The 20,469-nt window shown below is 39.5% G+C and overlaps 1 protein-coding gene across 10 annotated transcripts in view; it reads left to right on the top strand.

Annotated features, from left to right (window-relative positions):
• Positions 1–20,469, top strand: part of Dgki (diacylglycerol kinase iota) — a 471,870-nt gene that overhangs the window by 276,392 nt on the left and 175,009 nt on the right. For all 10 annotated transcript variants that reach the window (XM_028866082.2, XM_028866077.2, XM_037203652.1 and 7 more), the window contains 4 exons: positions 3,527–3,582; positions 4,757–4,819; positions 8,972–9,045; positions 10,614–10,725. In XM_028866082.2, coding sequence (XP_028721915.1) covers positions 3,527–3,582; positions 4,757–4,819; positions 8,972–9,045; positions 10,614–10,725 — 305 coding nt within the window. The remainder of the gene's footprint in view (positions 1–3,526; positions 3,583–4,756; positions 4,820–8,971; positions 9,046–10,613; positions 10,726–20,469) is intronic.

The following is a 20,469-nucleotide window of genomic DNA, read 5'->3' on the forward strand; positions in this document are numbered from 1 at the left end:
TGTTGCCCAGTGTGACAGAAGAACTTTACTCATGTAAGCAAAGCTGACTTCAGTGTCAGAGGACACTCTTAGATGATCTGCATGGTCCCAGTATAATCATGTGAACTCCTAAAAGCAGAAGTAGAGGACAGAAGGAGAAGTCAGAGAGATTCAGTATATGAGGATTTGATGTACTTGTGTTGACTGTGGCAGGGATCAGAACCCGGGGGCACAGACAGTGAATGAGCACTCCATTAGTGCGAGTGAGCGGCCTTCAGCAGCCACCAGAGGGTTCTGCAGCCTCCAGGGTGTGCATTCTACCAACAACCCAAATAACCAGAAAATGTTTCCCAGGACCCCTCACTGAGGGTGTCACAGTATGTCACCTTCCCAGACCCTCAGCAGGGGCTCCAGGGGAGCCCATTCCAGAATTCTGACCAGGAGAATTATAAGCAAATCGACAAATGGCGTTTGAATATTCCAAATTGGTCATGATTTCCTATGATAGGAACAGGAAACTGATGATGTCACATTGTAAACATGTAAATAATGAACTAGAAAGATAGTGAGTGGGTCTTGCTGTCTCACACGCACTTCTTGTGAAGAAGGAGAACAGATAACCCAGGAATTCAAACAGTGAATCCCAGATCCTTCTACCAGAAGTGTCGATTCTGTTAGCCTCTCATGTTTACCTCACATCACATAACAGACATAACTTCCTGAAGGAACAGCCCTTGAACTTTCTCATTGGCCCCTTCCCAAATCTTTATTCTCTCTTTCTTTCTTGATGGTGTGGAAAGTCGAGAGGGATGTCCACACTCTTGGTTCTTCTTAAAGGTCCATCAACTCCGTATGATGTGCATACGCACACTCAGCCATCCAGTCCTTCCTTCTTACAGGGATGAACATGACTGAGCCCTGCTGTTTGCATTTGCAGGCCGTCCTCTGCCTCCTTGGCTCCCTCTGTGGCCTGGCCTTTCTGGGAGGTGACCCAGTTCCAGCAGTAGGCTCAGCTTCTTCTACTCTCGAGCAGAGCTGTCTTTCTGAGTCTCATGTTTGCTTACATAGAAGCTGCAAAAGAGGGAAACGAGACTAGGAATGTGGCTTAGATGTAGAGTGCTTACCTAGCAGCCTTTGGAAGTGCATTGTCCTGGGACTAGCAGGATTCCTCTTAAACCCTTAAGGTCAAGATGTATGAGCGACTCTCCATCTCTTCCTCTTATGTCTCTCTAACAGCTCTCTGAATGTTAGGTGTCTCGATGGACCTGTTAAAGTTTATTACTCCCAGCTAAATTACATCTGTGGTGACCATTTTCATCTAAGGTGTGAGTTAAGTCACTAAAAACTCAGTTTATTTCTCCATTTTATCCCATTTTGGTGGTCTTATGGGAAATAGTCTACCTTTGGAGAAAATGAATCTTCTTTTTGGTTTTATTAAAAAAATCGAGTTTCATAGAAAAACCACCTAGAGTTGTGAATATTTTCAGACTGTAAGTTATAAAGCACATAAATGTTAGTGGCTGGTTGGTTTAGGATTCTCTTAATAGCTGTGGGCATCAGTATATTGAGAAAGTTCTACACTAGAATTGTGGGGCTGGCTGACATTTCCTTTTTTTTTTTTTTTAATAACTTGTTGGATAGGTAGACTGGAGTTTTCTGTTTTGTTTTTAAACTAGAGCTCATGTATTCAGACACAGTGCCAAAAAAAGAAAATTCTCATTTTACTTCTAGTTTTATAAAACAAGAAAGCTGATGCAACCAAAAAAGAAAGTGGAAGCCAGGCAAGTTGATTCTAAACAAGTGAGTAACCAAGAGATGAAGAAATGGCTCAGTGGTTAGGAGCACTGGAGTTCAGCGCTCACGTCACGTGGCTCACAATCATCTATAATTTCAGCTCCAGGGGATCTTACACCCTCTTCTGGCCTTTGTAGGCACACACACACACACACACACACACACACACACACACACACACACACAGGGAGAGAGAGAGAGAGAGAGAGAGAGAGAGAGAGAGAGAGAGAGAGAGAGACTAAATAAACAAATGAATAAATAAATATTAAAATAATAAAGTAAATCTTAAAAAGGGGTTAAAATGTAATGGGGCAAGAGAAAGAGCAATTAATACCATTTATATTTTGTTTATTATTCCTCATAACATTTTGCTCTGCTTTGTGTATAGGATCAGGGAATATTGTTGAATAGAAGAGTAGAACAGCATTTAGGAAAGCTTTGTGATTCCAAAACTACGTAGCTGAAGTTAGCTGTTGAGAAGCAATCTGCAAACACTCCCTTCTCCTCTTAGTTAAGTTTCAATTCTTTCCCCAGTTTCTGTGTCACGTGCAATTATTAGTTGACTCTAAGAATCCTGAAAATAATCCAATAAGCATTGTGTAGGACTTTTGCTTGAGGTCCTATGTGCTTTATTAGGACCAGTCTGAGTGAGTGAACTCTTATGTTCCCTCATTTTGACAGGGAATGTTGAATGCTGTTTTTAGACAGTGTTAGGACTGGGAGAGCTTGCTTCAGTCATCTGGCTGTAGAGGGAGAAATGACTGGGAGGAAGACGGAGCCTAAGAAGAAACCACTGGTGGGTGGGTATAAAGCCAGAGGGCTAAGGTAGGCCAGTAGATTGTGTAGTGAAACTCTGGAATTGCATCAGTGAGAAACATTTGAGGAAATTATATTTCACATAGACATTTCTTAGCCCCTGAATTCCTGTGAAAATTCTCTGATATGGATTATTTCATCTTTTTGGCTCTTTGAGCTAAATAACAGAAGAGGCAAACTGAAAATTAAATCATTTTTCATACAGAGCCTTTCTGTAATATGATAACTCTTTTCAGGAGCTTCCCCCACCCCTGCCCTTTCCTCCCTCTCTCTCTCTCCAACTCTTTGTCTCCCTCCCCACCTCCTTCTCTCCCTCCCTCCCTTTTAAACTCTCATTCACTTCCATTTCTCCCAAGGCTTATCACACATAAGGGGGTGGGTTTGGAGTGTTCTCAAAATGTGAAAACAAATTTCTATTAATGCTTCTTCAAATCCATCCTGTCTAACTGCATTTTGAAGCTTTACACATAGTTTACAGAAGCCACACCGTCATAGACGACAGTGAGAATAATCACATCCCCAGATCTCTTACTTTCTTTCTTGTCCATCCTTGTCCCAAATCCCTCTGATTCAAAACAAGTTAAAAAGAAAAGTCTCTAGTTTTAATGTTTGTGAGTGCACCTTGGGGAGCTTGTCAAACCACCATTCCTGGACCTCATACTCAGACAGGGGTAGGTGGGACCTAAAGCTCAGCATTACACATACACTCCTAATTCGCACCGGTGCTACTGGCTTGAGCTGACCTTCTTAGCACCAGATAGCTAGCTACACCTGTGTCACTGGGAACTGGAGCAACTGGCCTGGAACTGAGGGGATCGATCATAATAGCAGAGTTGGATCTAGTGGGTTTACAGGGTAGAGGCCAGATGTGAAGAAAACAGAGCTGATCTTTCATAAGGGTCCTGTATATAACAAAACTGCCTCTCCTCTTTTACAGAAGCAAATCCAGAGAAATTCAATAGTCGTTTTCGAAATAAAATGTTCTATGCAGGCGTAAGTATATATTTCATTTTATAATCATTAATATTATTTAATGTCAATTCACTGAATACCAAAGAAACTAAGCACATCAAAATTAGCAATGGTAGATACTTCCATTTATGTTAATATATAGTTATTCTTTATAACCTTCACCAGGGAATGGAAGAGAGAGAATGTTTTTTAAATGAGTGGTCAGTAAAGGGGGTGGTGTTGACCATGATTGAATTTTAAGCTCCTAAGATGCTACAAGAGTCAGTGACTTTTAGGGAGCAATATGAAACAGATATCAATGAAGAGATTGGGAAAAATAGATAGAAAAAAAACATAGCATTTTAATTTGTTTCCTGTTTCTGAAATAATATATCTGGACAGAAAGCAATTTAAAGGAGAAAGTATTCATTTGACTTACAATTCTAGGTTACATTCTGTTACTGGGGGAGGTCAAGGTGGCAAGAAGTTGAAGCAGCTGGTCACCACACATCCACAATTAAGAGCAGAGAATAAGGAATGAGTACACACACCTACCCACACACCCACCCACCCACACACACACACACACACACACACACACACACACTTACACTGATTCTCCACCCCTTTACAATCCAGGATTCTCTGCCCAGGGAAGGGTGCCACCCACACTGAGCCTGTCTTTCCACTAATCAAGACAACCCCTCACACCCCCAGCCATGAGTGCACAGGCCAACTTAATCTAGACAATCCCTCACTGAAATTCCTCTCCCAGACAGCAGGGCAGGGGTGGGGTGGGGTTTCTTTACTCTTCAGGGACATTCCTAGGAGTGAGTAGAGATGAAAACAGAAGACACTGAATGTATCAATAAGGTGCAGCTTAAATGGATAGCACTGGGTAGGAGTTAAAATGCAAGGGGCAGTGTAGAGCATTCTTGGAGGAGGTTAAAGGTGATCTTAGCGTTGGATTCCCAGTGACTCTGGGTACCACCCACTTTTTCTGTATCCTCCTATAATCTTAAATTTTATTATAGATTATGGTCTGAAAACACAGAATTCCACAGACACTACCCTATTTTACCTTGGGTTAAACCAAAGGAGAATTTGTTATATATATTTTTGATAGCGTGGAATCTTGGGGAACACTCTATCATATTAAAGCAAGGATTTGGTGGAAACCATGTAACAAAGACTTCTTTTCTCCCTTGTGGTGTAGGCAGCCTTTTCTGATTTCCTACAGAGAAGTTCTAGAGATCTATCCAAACACGTCAAAGTTGTCGTGAGTATTGACTGTGTATGTTCATTTAATTTGCATGTGAATATGGGTGGTACCCCCCCTATGCCAGCTGATGTGCATATTAATCCCTGAGCTGCAAATAGTTTACAAATCATGTAGGGCAGCTCACTTGACCATTTATATGTATTCTCACCATGTATCAGTCTCTCTCTTAGTTGCTAGAGTGAAATAAAGACTTTTTTTCACTCCTGAGGAAATCTTGGAGTATACATTATCACTGGAGACTCATAGGCCCTTATTCGATCATAATACAGAACACTGGACAGTCATAGACATTTGACATGAGGGCACAATATTCAACCCACTCACACACATACAAACACATTCTGACCAGGAATCTCTGCTTCATCTTTCAGTTTCAATTGTAATCCTACTTAGAATAGGATTCAGAAAATCTTCCCAGAAGAAAAGCCATGAGCTGGCTCTTCCAGTATAAACAAATGCTTAGCCAACAATTGTTCCAGATCTTTCTGAGGAGTCTCCATTTTAGAACAAACAATGATTTTATCCTGACTTTTCTCTCCAGCCTGGTCAAGGTTCCTCACACTGAGTGGATGTTTCCTGCTATTTCTTTTTAAGTCTCTAGCCCAGGTTATGTCTCCATTGGAGGCAAAAAAGATATTAAATTATCTTTGTCTAGGTGGTACATTCTGATATATCATAAATCAGTTAAGAAAAACAAACTGTTTCTTGTAATAACCAAGATTATGAAGAGATGAATATAGTTTTGATTTGCATGGTTGTAAGGATGAAAATGAGGCTGGATGATAAAAAAATACATCTATGGAGAAATATGGCAGGGACTCCATCTATCACCAGGCAGGTAATGAAACAGAACATGTGTGTATTCCTGCATGTGTATGTGTACATATATATGAAAATAAATATATAATACTAGGTTATTGAGATTTAGACAATTGGTAGAGGAGAATGAGACAGTTAAAATGAAAAGCAGTTTTTAGCATTTAAGTGGCAATCCTGTTCATGATATCCACATTTATGTTTACAAAATGAGATATATATGCTTCTAGATGGTTCTTCGTAGTTTGTTGAGACAGTGCCTCTTGTAGCTCATTCTATCTTCCAACTTGCTATTTAGCTAAAATGGCCTTGAACTTCTGATCTGTTTTTCCACTTCCTATGTATTGAGATTACAGGCATGCACTGCCAAGTCCAGCAAACGTTTAAATAACATGCTAGCTACTTCTTTATTAAATAAAAAAGAGAAATGATCACTGAAAATAAAACAACTAAGGATTGTAATAGGATGATATTTTGTGGGGCACTGATGATGTTTCCAATGTTAATAAACTAGTATATACAGTGCTCATGTAGTAGAAGTGACTTACTCTTTCTTATAGGATGCAAGGTTTGTTTTCAGAATGCTAGGCTAGGCACTGTGGCTTCTGTCAGTTGTCCCAACTATTTGGAAGGCTGAGCTGGAAAGGATGTAAATTCAAGGCCAGCAGCCAGCCTGGACAGCTTGGTTAGAACCTGTCTCAAAAGAGGAGGAAAAGGGGGGAAATTGCAGAAACCTGATAGGCAAACATTTGCAAAACTGCTGTTGCTGCTGTATCAGCATTAATAGGAGCCCTGCTTTGAAACGCTTACGAATTTTTACTGTAGAGTTTCTAAGTCTTTTCATTGTAACTGGAGGAGTACATTGTATGATTTCAACTGCTTATCATAACACGAAGTCTGTAACCTGTAGCAAAATATGCTTGGAAGACGAATCCCTTAAATCAGCCAAGACAAGGGTTAAGTATTGCTGGTGTTAGCTAACTTGGGCATCGCTTCAGCGCATTTCAACTCCTGTACAATGCAGTGTTGTTTGTGGCCCTGGAGTGAGGCACAGCCTCATGGTGGAAGAGATCAGAGTGAGGGGAGCAGAACTGCTCATGTGGACGGGGGATTTGGGGTGGGGAGCAGAGCTGCTCACCTCATGGTGGTGAGAAGGGAGGATGGGTAAAAGAAGAAGGAAAGGAAAAGAGAGGAGGGAGAAGAAGGATAGAGAGATGCTGACTGATGAATGACTGACCAGGACATGATGCACCTATCAAGGCAAGCCCTGAGTGAACTACTTCTACCAAGTAGGTTCCACCCCCAACACCTCATTCAGTGTGAACGTAGCAACGCAGCAGCATGCTCATGACCCAGTCACACCTCAATGGTGCCACCAGCTTGGGCACAAGGCTGTAACGCATGAGCCTTTTTGAGGGATACTTCACAGCCTTACTATATCAGATGTATAGAAAACAGACCATCTTATCTTTGTCACAGGTGAAGTCAGTGTCTCGGATGTAATATGGAAATCAGGTGGTTATAATTCTAGACCAAGAAAACACCAAGCACTTAGAAAACATTACATATAACACCATTTATTGTCCGTTGTTCGATTTATCAACACATGAGAATAGATACAGAACCATATTTTGCAAGCAGATGTCTTCCCTTCTGTGTGTTTAAAGTAGGGAAAACACTGATTACTGATGTTCTAGAGAACTGTACATTTTCATGCATAAATATGTAAAAATAGTAAAATATTACATGTTGTATGGTATACATCTTTAAATAATTTGATGAGCTCTCACTGACATATTTCCCAGGAGGAAAGGCTAGAACATTTAAAAATGAGTTTGGGTCCAAGTTCAGTAGTATTTACTACAGTATTTTTTCTGTAATATATGTAGCAGCAGAGTATAGCACCCTATATTTTGAATGTAAGGCTTTTGTTGTTGTTGTTTACACTCTTGAACTTTGATCATTTAAATAAAATTACTCTGCTTTCTTCATGGGCATAGTCATCTATAGATCTGCTTGAAGCTTTTAAATGATTTGGAAGATTTTAGGCTATTGGGGGTACTCTAAAACATCTTTGGTTACTATCTAGAACTTTATTTCATTCTAAATTACTTTTGGAAATATTTAATTTAGGGCCATATGATTTCCCAGAAATTGTTTTTGACACCATTTATGAACATTGGAGTGTATTCAGATCAGGTGGGAGAAGGATGTGGTGCTTCAAAGCAACCTAGACTGCTTGCAAAATCGTTATGCTTAGACTGAACCTCTGCTCCACGAATCTTTATCAGATTGTGGTGAGCTTTGGAATGCTTTCGTCCCCCTTCCCAAAGAAAGTAAACCAATGGAATTCTGGGATGTGGGGGTTGAGTGGGGAGAAAACCAGCTGAAAAGATGGCTTTCCTTGGTGGCACCGTGTCCTTGACTCTGATTAGCCCTCTCTTCTGGACCTTGTTACCTGTGGAGATGGAGAAAGGGGAATGGAGACTTTTTTGAGACTGGCTGGAGGACAGAACTCCTGGGGGAAAATACCAGGTGATCAAGGAAGCTGTGGACAAGGCTACTTGAGGCCAATAATCAAGGGGCCCTTGAGACCAAGGTCATGTCCAAGCTCCAACAGAATTAATCTCAGAAGTGCCGTCCAGTTGGGTAAGAGAGTAGACTTGTGAGAGCAAATCACTTGACACCATTTTGTCTTCTTGACCCAGTGTTAATATACACAATCACATCTGTACAGGAGCTTATGAACTCCTGCATCTGGGACACAGGCTTCGCCCTGGAGCAAACAGAAGCATATCTGGGACAGGGGATACCGATTTAGAACAGACTTCTGGAAATCTTTCAGATAATGTATTCACAACATGTTTCCCCTGTTTCAAAATAAACGTTATCTCAGGCAGGAAAGAAAACAAATGGCCACATTCATGCTGTGTTTGGATCAATTGATTACAGTGGGAATGCTGCTGGCTTCACTGGACATTTCATCTTTGAAGTGTGTGTAGTCTTTAAATGTTAGCACTGTCTGTCTAAATGTCTAGTAATAATAGTTCCAGGCAATGGCTGGCAGTGTCTGCTTTGAATACTGGAACAGCAAAAAATTGTTCTGGTCAAATGGAAGTTTTATTTTATATAAAATCAGATCAAAACCCAACTGAATCCCTGGTTCTGCTAGTTAGACTCAGCATAAATTTCAGTCCTAGTAGCAGGCATTCCCTCGGGGGCAAGGAAAAGAATTCCATGCTCTATGCTGTTGTCAACCCAGTTTTCTTGGATGAGGCTCTCAAACTCATGACTACTTCAGAAGCCCTGCTTTCTCTGCTTTGGTTGCTGCAGTGTGATGGGACAGATCTCACCCCAAAGATCCAGGACCTGAAGTTCCAGTGTATAGTATTTTTAAATATACCCAGGTAAGCTCTTTTCATACCTGTGCCTTTGTTTGATGGAAACTCTGTTTGACTTGGGGCATCAGATTTCATAAGTGAAACATCCAGCTCATGAAATCCCTAATTTTAATGTGCTGTCAAAGGTCCCATGTCTGCCGATTTTCTTTTGCTTGACTTGTTCCCTGTGGAAGGGGGTTTTGCCCAAGATGTAGAATTCATTACTGATATTCTCCCAGCCTTGAGAGATTCAGGCCCTTTTCTCAAACATTGTCATTTGGTTCTCATAACTGCCCCATACCCACCCCACAGCCTCCAGGAAGGCAGATGGGAATAGAACCCTGCTTTCAGTCTCTCCAAAGCTGTTAGGAATGCATCCAGCCAGATGAGTATGGATTTCTCTGCCAGATGTTAGAATCTATCAGAAAGGCATGTTACAGACAGGGTTTAAATGCTCTTTAGAACTATTAGGCACCATGAGAAAGGAACACTTAGGACTGACTATTTTAAAAAGAAGCATATTACTTCAGTGGCATACAATTCGATCCTAGGTTCCCAAGCCAAGATGTTGGAAGGCACAGGTCTATCACCCTTCAGTATTTGCTACCAACTCAATCAGCAATCTGCAGATATGCTGACCTTTGCTGAATTCAAGGACAATAAGAGATCTATAGAAATTTATGTCTAGGAAAACCTATCAAAGTCTCCAGGTCACTCCTGGCAGTACTCAGTTCCAAGCCTGTTTAGGAGCATGGGTCTGTTTGGGTTTAGTAGAAGGCTTACAGATTTGGAGGAAATATTAGCTGATAATGCCTCCAATCATATTTTCCTTTTTACTCCTGACCCTCCCCTCTTATGTGTCTGCTTCTCCTATTTTACAGTTTTATTTACTTTTTTCCCATCCTTGCCTCACCCTTCTCATCTCCTCTTCCTCTTTCCCTCCATTCCTTTTGAGAGAGGATCTCTCTAGACAGTTCACAGTCCTTCTCCCTTAGCCTCTTGTGTGCTGTAACAACAGGCATACACCACCATGCCTAGCATATTTTATTTATTATCTTTTATTTACTTATTTAAAGTAACTTTCATTTATTCTTTTCCTATGGGAATTTCTTGTCTTAATTTTATATGTAGTGGTAAATGCTACTTAGTCCATGTCCTCTTTTATATTAGCATGAATTTTTCTTCATTTAAGACTATTATTAAATTATTAAAGATAACTCATGGCGTAGAAAGCATGAACCCTAGAGTGCGAAATGTTGACAAATAATGATGGAAGGGAAAGATGGGTGCAACAGGATGCTTTTGTTGTAAAATTGTGGCTTATTTTTGCAAGGTTATAGTATTTTGGAGATAAGATCATTGTTTTCATAATTGAAGGTATGCGTCAAGAACAGCAAACTGTTCTTATACTTAATAAACATCGAGCTTCACAAGAAATGATTTTTAAAAGTTTATTTATAAACTGACCCAGAATCCTAACCCCACGTGTAGTCATGAGCATACTGTGTGAGAGCTTGGTGCATGTATACCTTAACTCCTAGAGCTGATCAGGAGGAGAATGAGGACTCTTTAACTGATGCTGACCTTGTCTGCAGATATTGTGCTGGCACAATGCCTTGGGGAAACCCTGGAGATCACCATGATTTTGAACCCCAGCGTCACGATGATGGCTACATTGAAGTCATCGGATTCACCATGGCCTCTTTGGTGAGAAATTTCTCAATTTTACTGAAAACCCTTATGTGTAAGCTACAAATATATTGTAACTGCTCACAAATGAAAAATTGGTTTTCTCCAATGGCATTTCACTGCCTGTACAGACCACACTCAAGGGCAGGCCTCATACCCAGCAGTAGAGGACCAACACAAAACCGAATCAATGGTACTTGGAGGGTTTTTTGTTTCATAATACTTTGAGCATTTTGTTATTTATTTATTTTTTTTTACCTTACAGGTCTTTTCTTATATATTATGGTTTCTGGTTTTGTGTTTTTATGGGGTTTCTCTGTGTGCAAATGTGTGTGTCTCTACATCTGTATTTGTTTCTTGTGTTTTTCTTTGGCTTTTTTTAATGTTTGTTTTTTTTGTAGTTTTTAAATGTCTGTTTGTTTACTAATGGGAGAGAAAGGGTATGGATTTGGGTGGGTGGGTAGGATCTGGGAAGAGTTAGGTGTAGGAAAAACTGATAAGGCTACATTGTATGAAAAAATATTTTCAAATAAAAAGTTTTTTTTTCTCTTGGTTTACCAACTGATAAACTCTACATAGTACAGAGATGCTTAGGATAAACATGAATTAAGTCTGAAAATCTATTCATAATCATTTGAACTTCAATAATACATCAGTTTGATTCTGTTTTACTTTCTAGAGATTATGACATTTTGTGCTTATGAAGCTATCATGGCACAGAGGTAGTACAGCATTAACACAAAAAAACCACAGCAACCGATTGATGCTTTTCCTGCCTTACTAAGGAAATGAAGATTTAACTTAAAAACTAGTTATTTACATCCAATTTTATCTTGTTTATTTAACATGAGATGAGTGTATGGATTACCACAAAATACTTACAGACAAGAAAGACACCATTAAAATCACCTTAGTACTCTTCAGTTGCTACAGTATCCACATTTCTTCATATTTCAATATTGTATATTTATATTAAAAACTGGATTTATAGTGTAAGTCCATTCAAGCAGTTCAACTTATTCAATTAGGGTTGACCAATTAAGAATTATAAAAACAACTTATTTTATGTTGTATTACATAAATTATTATATAAACTCATCATTTGTACAGCAAATCAAAATAAAGCCCCCACTGGTAACTTTGGGATAGCAGGGCTTGTGCTAGCCTCTATCTGTGAAAGATCAGAATGTTGCATTCTGCTTTCATAAACAAAAAAAACAGATGTCTTAATTTCTTTTCCCATTGCTGGAATAAAACCCCCTGGCAGAAGGTACTCTAGGGAAAAGTGTTTGCTTTGGCTTATAGTTCAAGGGTAAAGTCCATCATGGCGGAGAAGCAACGGCGGTAGAACCTTGATGCTGGTGGTCACACTGCATCCACAATAGAGAAGCAGAGGGCAGTAAATGCATGCTGTTACTCAACCCCTTTCTCTACTTTGTGTTGCCCAGGATCCCAGCCAAGGAATGGTGCCCCTGGTTATAGATGGGTCTTCCTACCTCAATTAATGTAATCGCAAGATAGCTACCCAAGAGGAATGCCCAGAAATATGTCTCCCAGGTGGTTATAGATTGTCAACTTGACAATTAACATAGATCTCACTTTACCCATCTTGTGAATGACAATGGTTTCTTCCTCAATAACCTCAAATTAAAGTACTTTAGCACAATAACCTATTGTGACTATATGGCAAGAATCTGTCATTTCAGTTGATAATGTCCCTAAAGGTGAGACTGACCTTTTCATTAGCATTTGAAAGGGAAGATATCAGGGCAGGCAAGCTGAAAATTCAGCTTCTGAGAAGGAGGGAGTTGGATAAAAGGAAGAAAGTATGCTGTGGATTTCCTTTTGAGAGATGATGTTCATAGAACGCTCTTTATCACCAAGGCTTTCTAAGATAATAAAAAGGACAAAACAGGATTAAATTCAGAAAGTATGTGTGCAAGGAAAAATTATTCGAGGTGACAAGGCTGTGCTGGTATATAATATACCTCCCCAAACAGCCCTCCTGTGTTTTTTCTCACTTACTTATACCTTGATCCGGTGAAAGTTGGTTGAGTAGTTACCATATACCACAGCTTCATCGTGTTACCCGTGAGGTAGAAGGGATCAGGAATTATCTGGGTGATGATGATCTTTTACTAGGGCCTGAGTGGTCTAAGGGAATTTTCCATGCTTTCTCTCTGTGCTCAAGATTAAGGTTTATACCCTTAGCTGCTGTATTTGCTACTCTTCCTGTGTTAAAATACCATCACCAGAAGCAACTTAAGGAAGAAAGAGTTTATTTTAGCTAATGGTTCCTGAGCAAAAGAGTTCATTATGGCAGGGAAGGCATGGCAGGACAGTCGGAGAAGGAAGCTGGATGATGACATTTTTATCCTTGCACAGGAAACAGAAAGAGGAAACGGGGATGCAAGACAGAGATACAAATTCTCAAGGCCTGTCCCCAGTGACATACTTCCACCAGCAAAGCTGTGCTTTCTTAGGATTCCATAAACCCCTCACACAGTTCCACCAACTGAGGACCAAGTCCTAGAATCCATGAGTCTCTGGGGGACATTTAAACCACCACACCTGGCCTCTAGAGTCGGGGATTTCTCTTTGATTCTCCAGCACTGTCCCCTTCCTTGCTTGCTTCCTGGCTCAAGAACTCCACAGTAAAGCAGAGCTTTGAGTATCCTTTGCCTCTTTTGCAACACTAAGCCGTTGCATGTGTGGACTTTCTTTCCAGTGTCCCATGGCTAGTTTTCTTCTGCTTTATCTGCATCAGGATCTTAATGTAGTCTTTTCTTCTTCTTCTTTTTTTTTTTTGGTGGTTTTGTTCATGATTGTATAATTAATATCTGAAGAGGAGAGATGCAGCAGATAGAAACTGAGTAGTTAACTGGGAGTTTAATGGTGGGACTCTGTACTCATATTACCCTGGTTTACCCTCAGGTGAAGATGCAATGTCAAATAAGCATCATTTATAACACAGGGTACCAAGGAAGGGGAAGTCTTGTAAATACCAACTTGCCAAGTAGGTAGGAAAAGGGCTGTATTATAAAGACAACCCCTGTGTCACAGTCACTGTATTGTCCCCAGTGGTCCTCTCTGGAAGTAGAAGATAGGGGAGCCACAGAAATAATCCAGATGTACCAGCTTGATAGGGCAGAAGGAAGAGTAGGGAGAATAGAGGGTGGATTTCCACCCCTGCAGTGTACCAGGTCTAACCTGTGTGTGTCAAAGCACTGTGTACTCCCGCTGTTTAAATACAGCTGACTGAATGAATGGGATTCAGTACTCAGGAAAAAGAGGAATTTATAAACACGTGAAAATGTGAGAAACCATAGTTGTCAGTGGGGAAATGGTTTAATGGTGCATAAATATAGATGAGCAGTTAGGGGGCAACAGATGAAACAGAAGGAAAGGGCCAGAACAGAGGATGCTCTGGAGAATTGATCTGGGTTTCATTCTATTCAGTGTCTCTGAGGACTTATTCAAATGTTTTTTTTTTATTTATTTTTAAACTGTGTGTGTGTGTATATCTCTGTGTGTGTTAGTGTGTGTGTGCCTGTGTGTGTGTTTGTGTGTCTGTGTGTGTGTGTATGAGTGTCTACATGTGTGGGTTTACATTTGTATATGACTATGTGGAATGCAGAGGTTGACTTTGGATGTCTTTATCACTTGCTCTCCACTTTGTTTCCTGAGGCAGAGTCTCTTGCTGACTCATGAGTTTCTTGATTTGGCTACTCTAGATAACCAGCTCATTCTGAAGAGTCCCCTGTCTCCTGAGCAATGGATCACCAATAGGCTACTGCACCTGCCCCAGCATATAATATGGGTGCTGGGATCTGATCTCTGGCCTTTAGACTTGCATAGCAAGATGTTTATCTCTGAGCCATCTACCAGACTCTCAAATGTTCTTCAAATAAATATTTTAATAAGGATGTTAAGTTTAAAGTAGACAAAATAGGTATTGGAGATATGCCTTGGAGGTTAAGATCATGTGTTGCTCTTATAGAGGACTCAAGATCAGTTCCCAGCATCCACATAAACTCTAGCTCCCGGAGGATCTGACGCTTCTTACCTCTGTAGGTACCTGCGCTCACATGCTCATATCCCCACATAGACAAACAGGCATATACATAATAAAAATAAACTAAAAAGCAGGCAGAATAATAGGACAAAGCCCCAAGTATCACAGCACTCAGCCTTTATATTTGCTACTCATACACAATTTTAAGTCCTTCTCCCTAGTTTTAATTTGGAATGAACTTCACATTATGTTATTTAACCCACAAACATCTCAGAATGTTTTCTGACAATGTAGTTTAATAAATGAAAGCCATACTAATATTATGTGAAAATCAGTATATCCAGGTAAGACCAACTATCTGCCTGGTGCTCAGCGTTTCTGGTGTCTCAAGCAGTATTTGCCTTCTTATGACCAGTTGACAAGTTTACCAGGTCTCTGTAGTTCTGTCTTAACTCTTATTATAGCTCATTTATTTATTGATCAAACCAGGTCAGTGTTTTGTGACATTTTTGAGTTTGAATTTCCTGAACCATCGCTTAAAATGTTCTTTTGTCCTCTCTGGTTCCTATCTCCCACATGCATGTCCTTACAAAATGGCATTGATAAGTGCACCTAGTCCAAATGTCCAAAGTCTGAATGTTTTTCATTGACTGAATTTAGACATTTCAGAGTCTAAATGTAGTTCATTTCAAATAAAACCTTTGATTTCAGACCACTTTGGATTTTCATACCAGGACTGCTCAACTGTTGAAGTCTACATAATATTCTAAAATCCAAAAATAAGAAAAAGAAATACCTCTGAAACTCAAAACATTTCTGACCCAAACATTATGGATCAGGAAAATTCATCCTGGAGTTGGGTCTATGAACTCAACAAATTGTAGGTATTTACTCCAAATCTGCTTTGTAGGCCATAATTTTCTTCCAGAAAGAAGTGGAGAGTATATGGCTCAATCTTTTTTTTTTTTTAATGTTAGTGGATACTGGATCCAATAATAATTGAGCCTTGCAAAATAACAGCATACTAGTTCTGACCTGTATCTATCAACTGGAATATTTCAAGAAAGGGAAATTCCTCCCCACTTCCTCTTTGGTCGCTTGCTCACACAGTTAGGCAGGACGGCCCATTGTTATTTTCATTATTTCTTTTTCCGATAACAAGTTGGCCCACTGGCATCCTCAGGCAGAGAGTAGATTTAAAATGGATTTTTAGAAACCCACTCCATCGTGCGTTTGGGGCTGTGGTCTTCTCCTGGAGTCTGGTTGGGCCTGTGAATTTGCTGGTGGATCAAGGAGAGTGGGAGGCTGGAGAGATGGCTCAGGAGTTCAGATCCCCAGCTGTGTGAAATGTCAGGTGTGCTGACACGTGCCTGTAATTCTAGGGCAAGGGAAGCAAGAGCAGGATTGATAAGCCTTGCTGGCCAGCCAGTTGGACTAAATGGGTGAGCTCTAGGTTCAACGTAAGCCTCTGTTTCAGAAAATAGAGAGGAAGTTACCCAGTAGAACCTATGTCTGGCTTCCATGTGCATTCATGCACCCATACATGTGTGTTCGTTCTCTCTCTCTCTCTCTCTCTCTCTCTCTCTCTCTCTCTCTCTCTCTCTCTCTCTCTCATACACACCCTCACTCACACATGCACACACACACACACACACACACACACACACACACACACACACACACGTGATATTGTGTAACTTCTGGGGTTGAACCATAAAAGGCCATGAAGCATTTAGGAAGTGAACAACAATGGCCACCTCTAATTCATCGTAATTTTATAAATTCAGAAGAATAATTAAAAAGCCTCTGTTTCCATCTTTCCATCTAGCATCAGTTATAAATATTAGTGAATTCACAAGGGCCACACACACATAAATAACATGCTGCTAAGTAAAACTGGCTAAGGAGTGAGACAAAAGAAAAGCCCTGTCTTCAGGGTGCTCACAGCTCCATCCATGATGGAGTGAAGACCAAGAATAAAGGAACAACGTCCAGGAAAGAGTTGGGAAAACTAGAGAGGAGTACTGAAAGCAAGAGTGCCTGCTCAGTGCACTCCCAGCAAAGATTCCTAGGGGAGGTGGGCTCTCTCGAATGCGGTGGCCTATCAGGGCAACCAGTCTGAGAGCACGTGTGCATGGGGAGCTAGAAGTGGTGGCGTGAGAGACTGTACAATGAAAAAACTGCGGTCAGGGTGAGAAGCAGGGAAGAAACAGTCCTTTAAGCTGTTGATGGGGGTGCTGTGGCAAAAGGGTTGGGTGTGGCCAGACTGGTGCCTGGAAGCTAATGTGAAGTGGATCCAGAATCTCTGCCGCTGGGGCTCAATAGAGAAATCATCACATTGCCATCAGTGTCCAGGTGAAAAGATGCCCATCCTGGAAGTGTGAAGGAGGAAGGTGCCACAAAGATGAAAGGGACTGGCGAGTCCCAGCGTCATTTGGATGTAGTGACCCACTGTGAAAGGGAGAAGAGCATCAATGAATCCTAGGAGGTGACTTGGGGCAATTAGTCAAAGGATGAATACTTTAAACAAGGCAGAAACTGTAAAACAGCATTGCAAAGGAACAGAGCTCTGAAATCCCCATAAGAAGGCAGCATATACTTAAAAAAATGTTAACTGAAAATGCATGATGGGAGGTCAGGGAATCTCTCTAGGTTAGATGGTGTTGGTGGGTCTATCAAACCCCCTTCTCTCCCATCCTGTTGCTAGTGGGGATGGGAAGGGGAGAAAATTAATATATGAGATTTGGTGAAGAGGAAATGGAATCCTAAAGTCCTGCCGACTATTGTGTCCTCTTTGCACAGTGTGAACGGTACAGTGTTGCATGGGGTAGTGTCAAGGGTGTGATAGAACCTCCAATTCTAGTGACTGTAGTTGCTGCCAAGGTCGAAAATCCTACCTTAGAAAAATGGAGTTAACTCTGCTTAACTGTTTAAGTATTCCATTAAGAACTGTATACCTTTGAACGTTATGTACACTCTAAATAACCCTGGCAGAGTATTTCTGAATGTTCACATGCATCTAACTCTATCATTCATCCAATGGTAGAATATTGTAGTTTTTTTTCATTTAGTATGAAAGAATTTTATGTTTAGTCCTTGAATTTTCCATTCATTGATACTAGTCTATTGATTATATTTTCAAGAAGGTAATTTATGTAAAATTCTAAGTTTGTGTTTAAGATGACTGTCTAAACAAAATGGTATGAGTACTTGAATATATGTGTACTCTCTCTCTATATGTGTGTGTGTGTGTGTGTGTGTGTATGTGTGTGTGTGCATACTTAAAATATATTCAATATAATTTAAAACCTTAACTAGTAGGTCAAGCTTTTATGCAGCAAATTATTTTTTTCTTAGAGATTGACATGTCTGAAGTCATTAAAGGCTACATATTTTTAAGGTCATGCAATAAACTAATAAATATTTTTGTATATTGCTTATAATTTAAGTACATCCGAAGAACAGGAAACTCAGGCTGACTTTTGGAAAGAGATTTTAAATTGAATTACTGGAATAGGGAAAAAAAAACTATTTCTTTTAGAGTGTTTATCTTGTAATTGCAAACCTCAAAGAGAAATCTTCAATTGACTCTGTTGGTTGTGATGCATTCCTGCTAATTAAGATGATTCCTCATTGGGTACTGGGTATGCTGATTGCCTTTTTGGGTTTTATAGAACCCATAATCAGGCATTATAATTTGTATTTGTTTCTGCCACAATTTTTTTTTTTTTGCTATTATGGTTGGGAAGGGCCTTTCATGTTGAATTTGTTTCTAAGTAATTTAAAACTTTTCAAGACAGTTCAAAGCATGACTCATATGGAGGAAGTGGGACCCTCATTTTGTGATTCTGCCTGATTTTAGGCTCCTCAGCTTTGAAGAAAGCACATTGATCTCTCTGTCAATTGACATTAAAATGTGTAAGTTCTTTTACATTTCTGAATGAGGAAAGCAAAGGGTTGTTCAGTCTGAAAAAACAAATACACAGATTCCCAGGCTGACGTTTTATTCTTCAACATTATGTGATCTCTTATACTATTTAGAAAATGAAATGCTAAGTGTTTGCTCGTTTTATGATATGCATAAGTGTAAGAACTGAAGTGAAAATAACAGATCTAATCATAACACAGATAGTTACTCATATTCCAATGTGTTTCCTCTCAGTGACTTTGTTTTTATGTTTGAAAACAAACATAAATTTTTAAAAGTGGTATAATTTTTCTAAGAGTTTTTTTTTTTTAATGTCATTGAATCAATACCTTCTTTCCTGGGATTTGTCATAACAAAGCAAATGGAAACCCACACAGAGGTTCACACACAATTACATCAGTATGGCAGTAGGCATTGTTCTACATACCATGGTGGCTTTCTTTGTATTTAATCATTATCACAAAAATGCACTACAAGTGGCAAACTGTGTTTTTATTGTATAAGCATATCACAATTTACATGATAATCATTCCTTTATGTAACTTTCATGTTTCTGATGTTTGGTGTTATAAACAACCCTGTAATTAATGTTGTGTGTGAACTCTCTGAGTTCAAGTTGTTATGACAAATCCCCAGGGAAGGAGGCATTGATTCAATGCTATAAATATTTTTAAAACTCTTACTAAAAATTACAAAACCACTTTCTTTAATATTTCCTGACACACTCATAATGTGCTGAGTGATAAGAGCTGTTGTAGGCTTAAAACTCTACTGATAATAAAAGTGGTGATGGAGAACAAATGCCTGAAGGAGTTAGGTATGCCTTGTGAAGTTGCAGAACTCTGGAACAAATAGTTATTGCCTACTAAACAACACAGATGAGTAAGGACAGGCACATCTTCATTATTACACTTTGTCTTTCGAAAAATCCATTATTTTTGTACATGTTTATGAGTGGTTCACCCTTTATTATTGAGTTGCAAGAGATATATTCTAGATACAAGTCTTTTGAAAGATCTATTTATTGCAAATATGTCCTATTTGCTTTGCTTTGTGTGTGTGTGTGTGTGTGTGTGTGTGTGTGTGTGTGTGTGTGTGTGTGTTCTTCATGTCTCTTTTAAGGAACATGTATTTTCAGCATTATTTATTTTATTTATAATTTTTTTGAGAATTTTGTACACAAATACACTGTATTTATATCATTTTTATTAGTCTTTCAACATTCCCACCCCACCCTAATAACCTACTTCCTCTAAGGTTTGCTTTGAATACTTTTGAGACCTCTAGTTTTATAAATTAGGCTTAATTTGTGTTAGGGCTACACACACACACACACACACACACACACACACACACACACTTAAAATCTTTATAGATTCCAAGTTATCCTGGGAAAGCATTCTCCTTTATTGTCTCTTTGATTATTTATAGTTTAAGGTTTCATGTTAAGTAAGTAACTGAACTCAAGAAAGCTTTTGTGCGTTATACAAAGTAGTATTCCTCCATTAAATACATTTGTTGTTTTCTCTAGTATTATTGCTGAGTGAAGTTTCCTCTTCTGTAGGAATTGTCCTGGATCTTTCCTTGAATTCTATTTCCTTCCATCCATTTATTTTTATGTCAGTGTGCACTGTCTTGCTTAGTTGCCTTTAGTGTAATTTTGTTCTTTGACAATTTCACATGTCCTGCAATACCTCCTTTCTGTCCCTATCCCTATCAAACCCATCCTCCACTCTACCTGTCCCCTTTACATGCTTGTGACTTTTGGTTTTACTAGGCCATATACTTGACCAAAAGATTGGAACTGTCCATCGAAGCT

The sequence above is a fragment of the Peromyscus leucopus genome, chromosome 3, assembly GCF_004664715.2.
Source record: "Peromyscus leucopus breed LL Stock chromosome 3, UCI_PerLeu_2.1, whole genome shotgun sequence".
Classification (NCBI taxonomy): Eukaryota; Metazoa; Chordata; class Mammalia; order Rodentia; family Cricetidae; genus Peromyscus; species Peromyscus leucopus.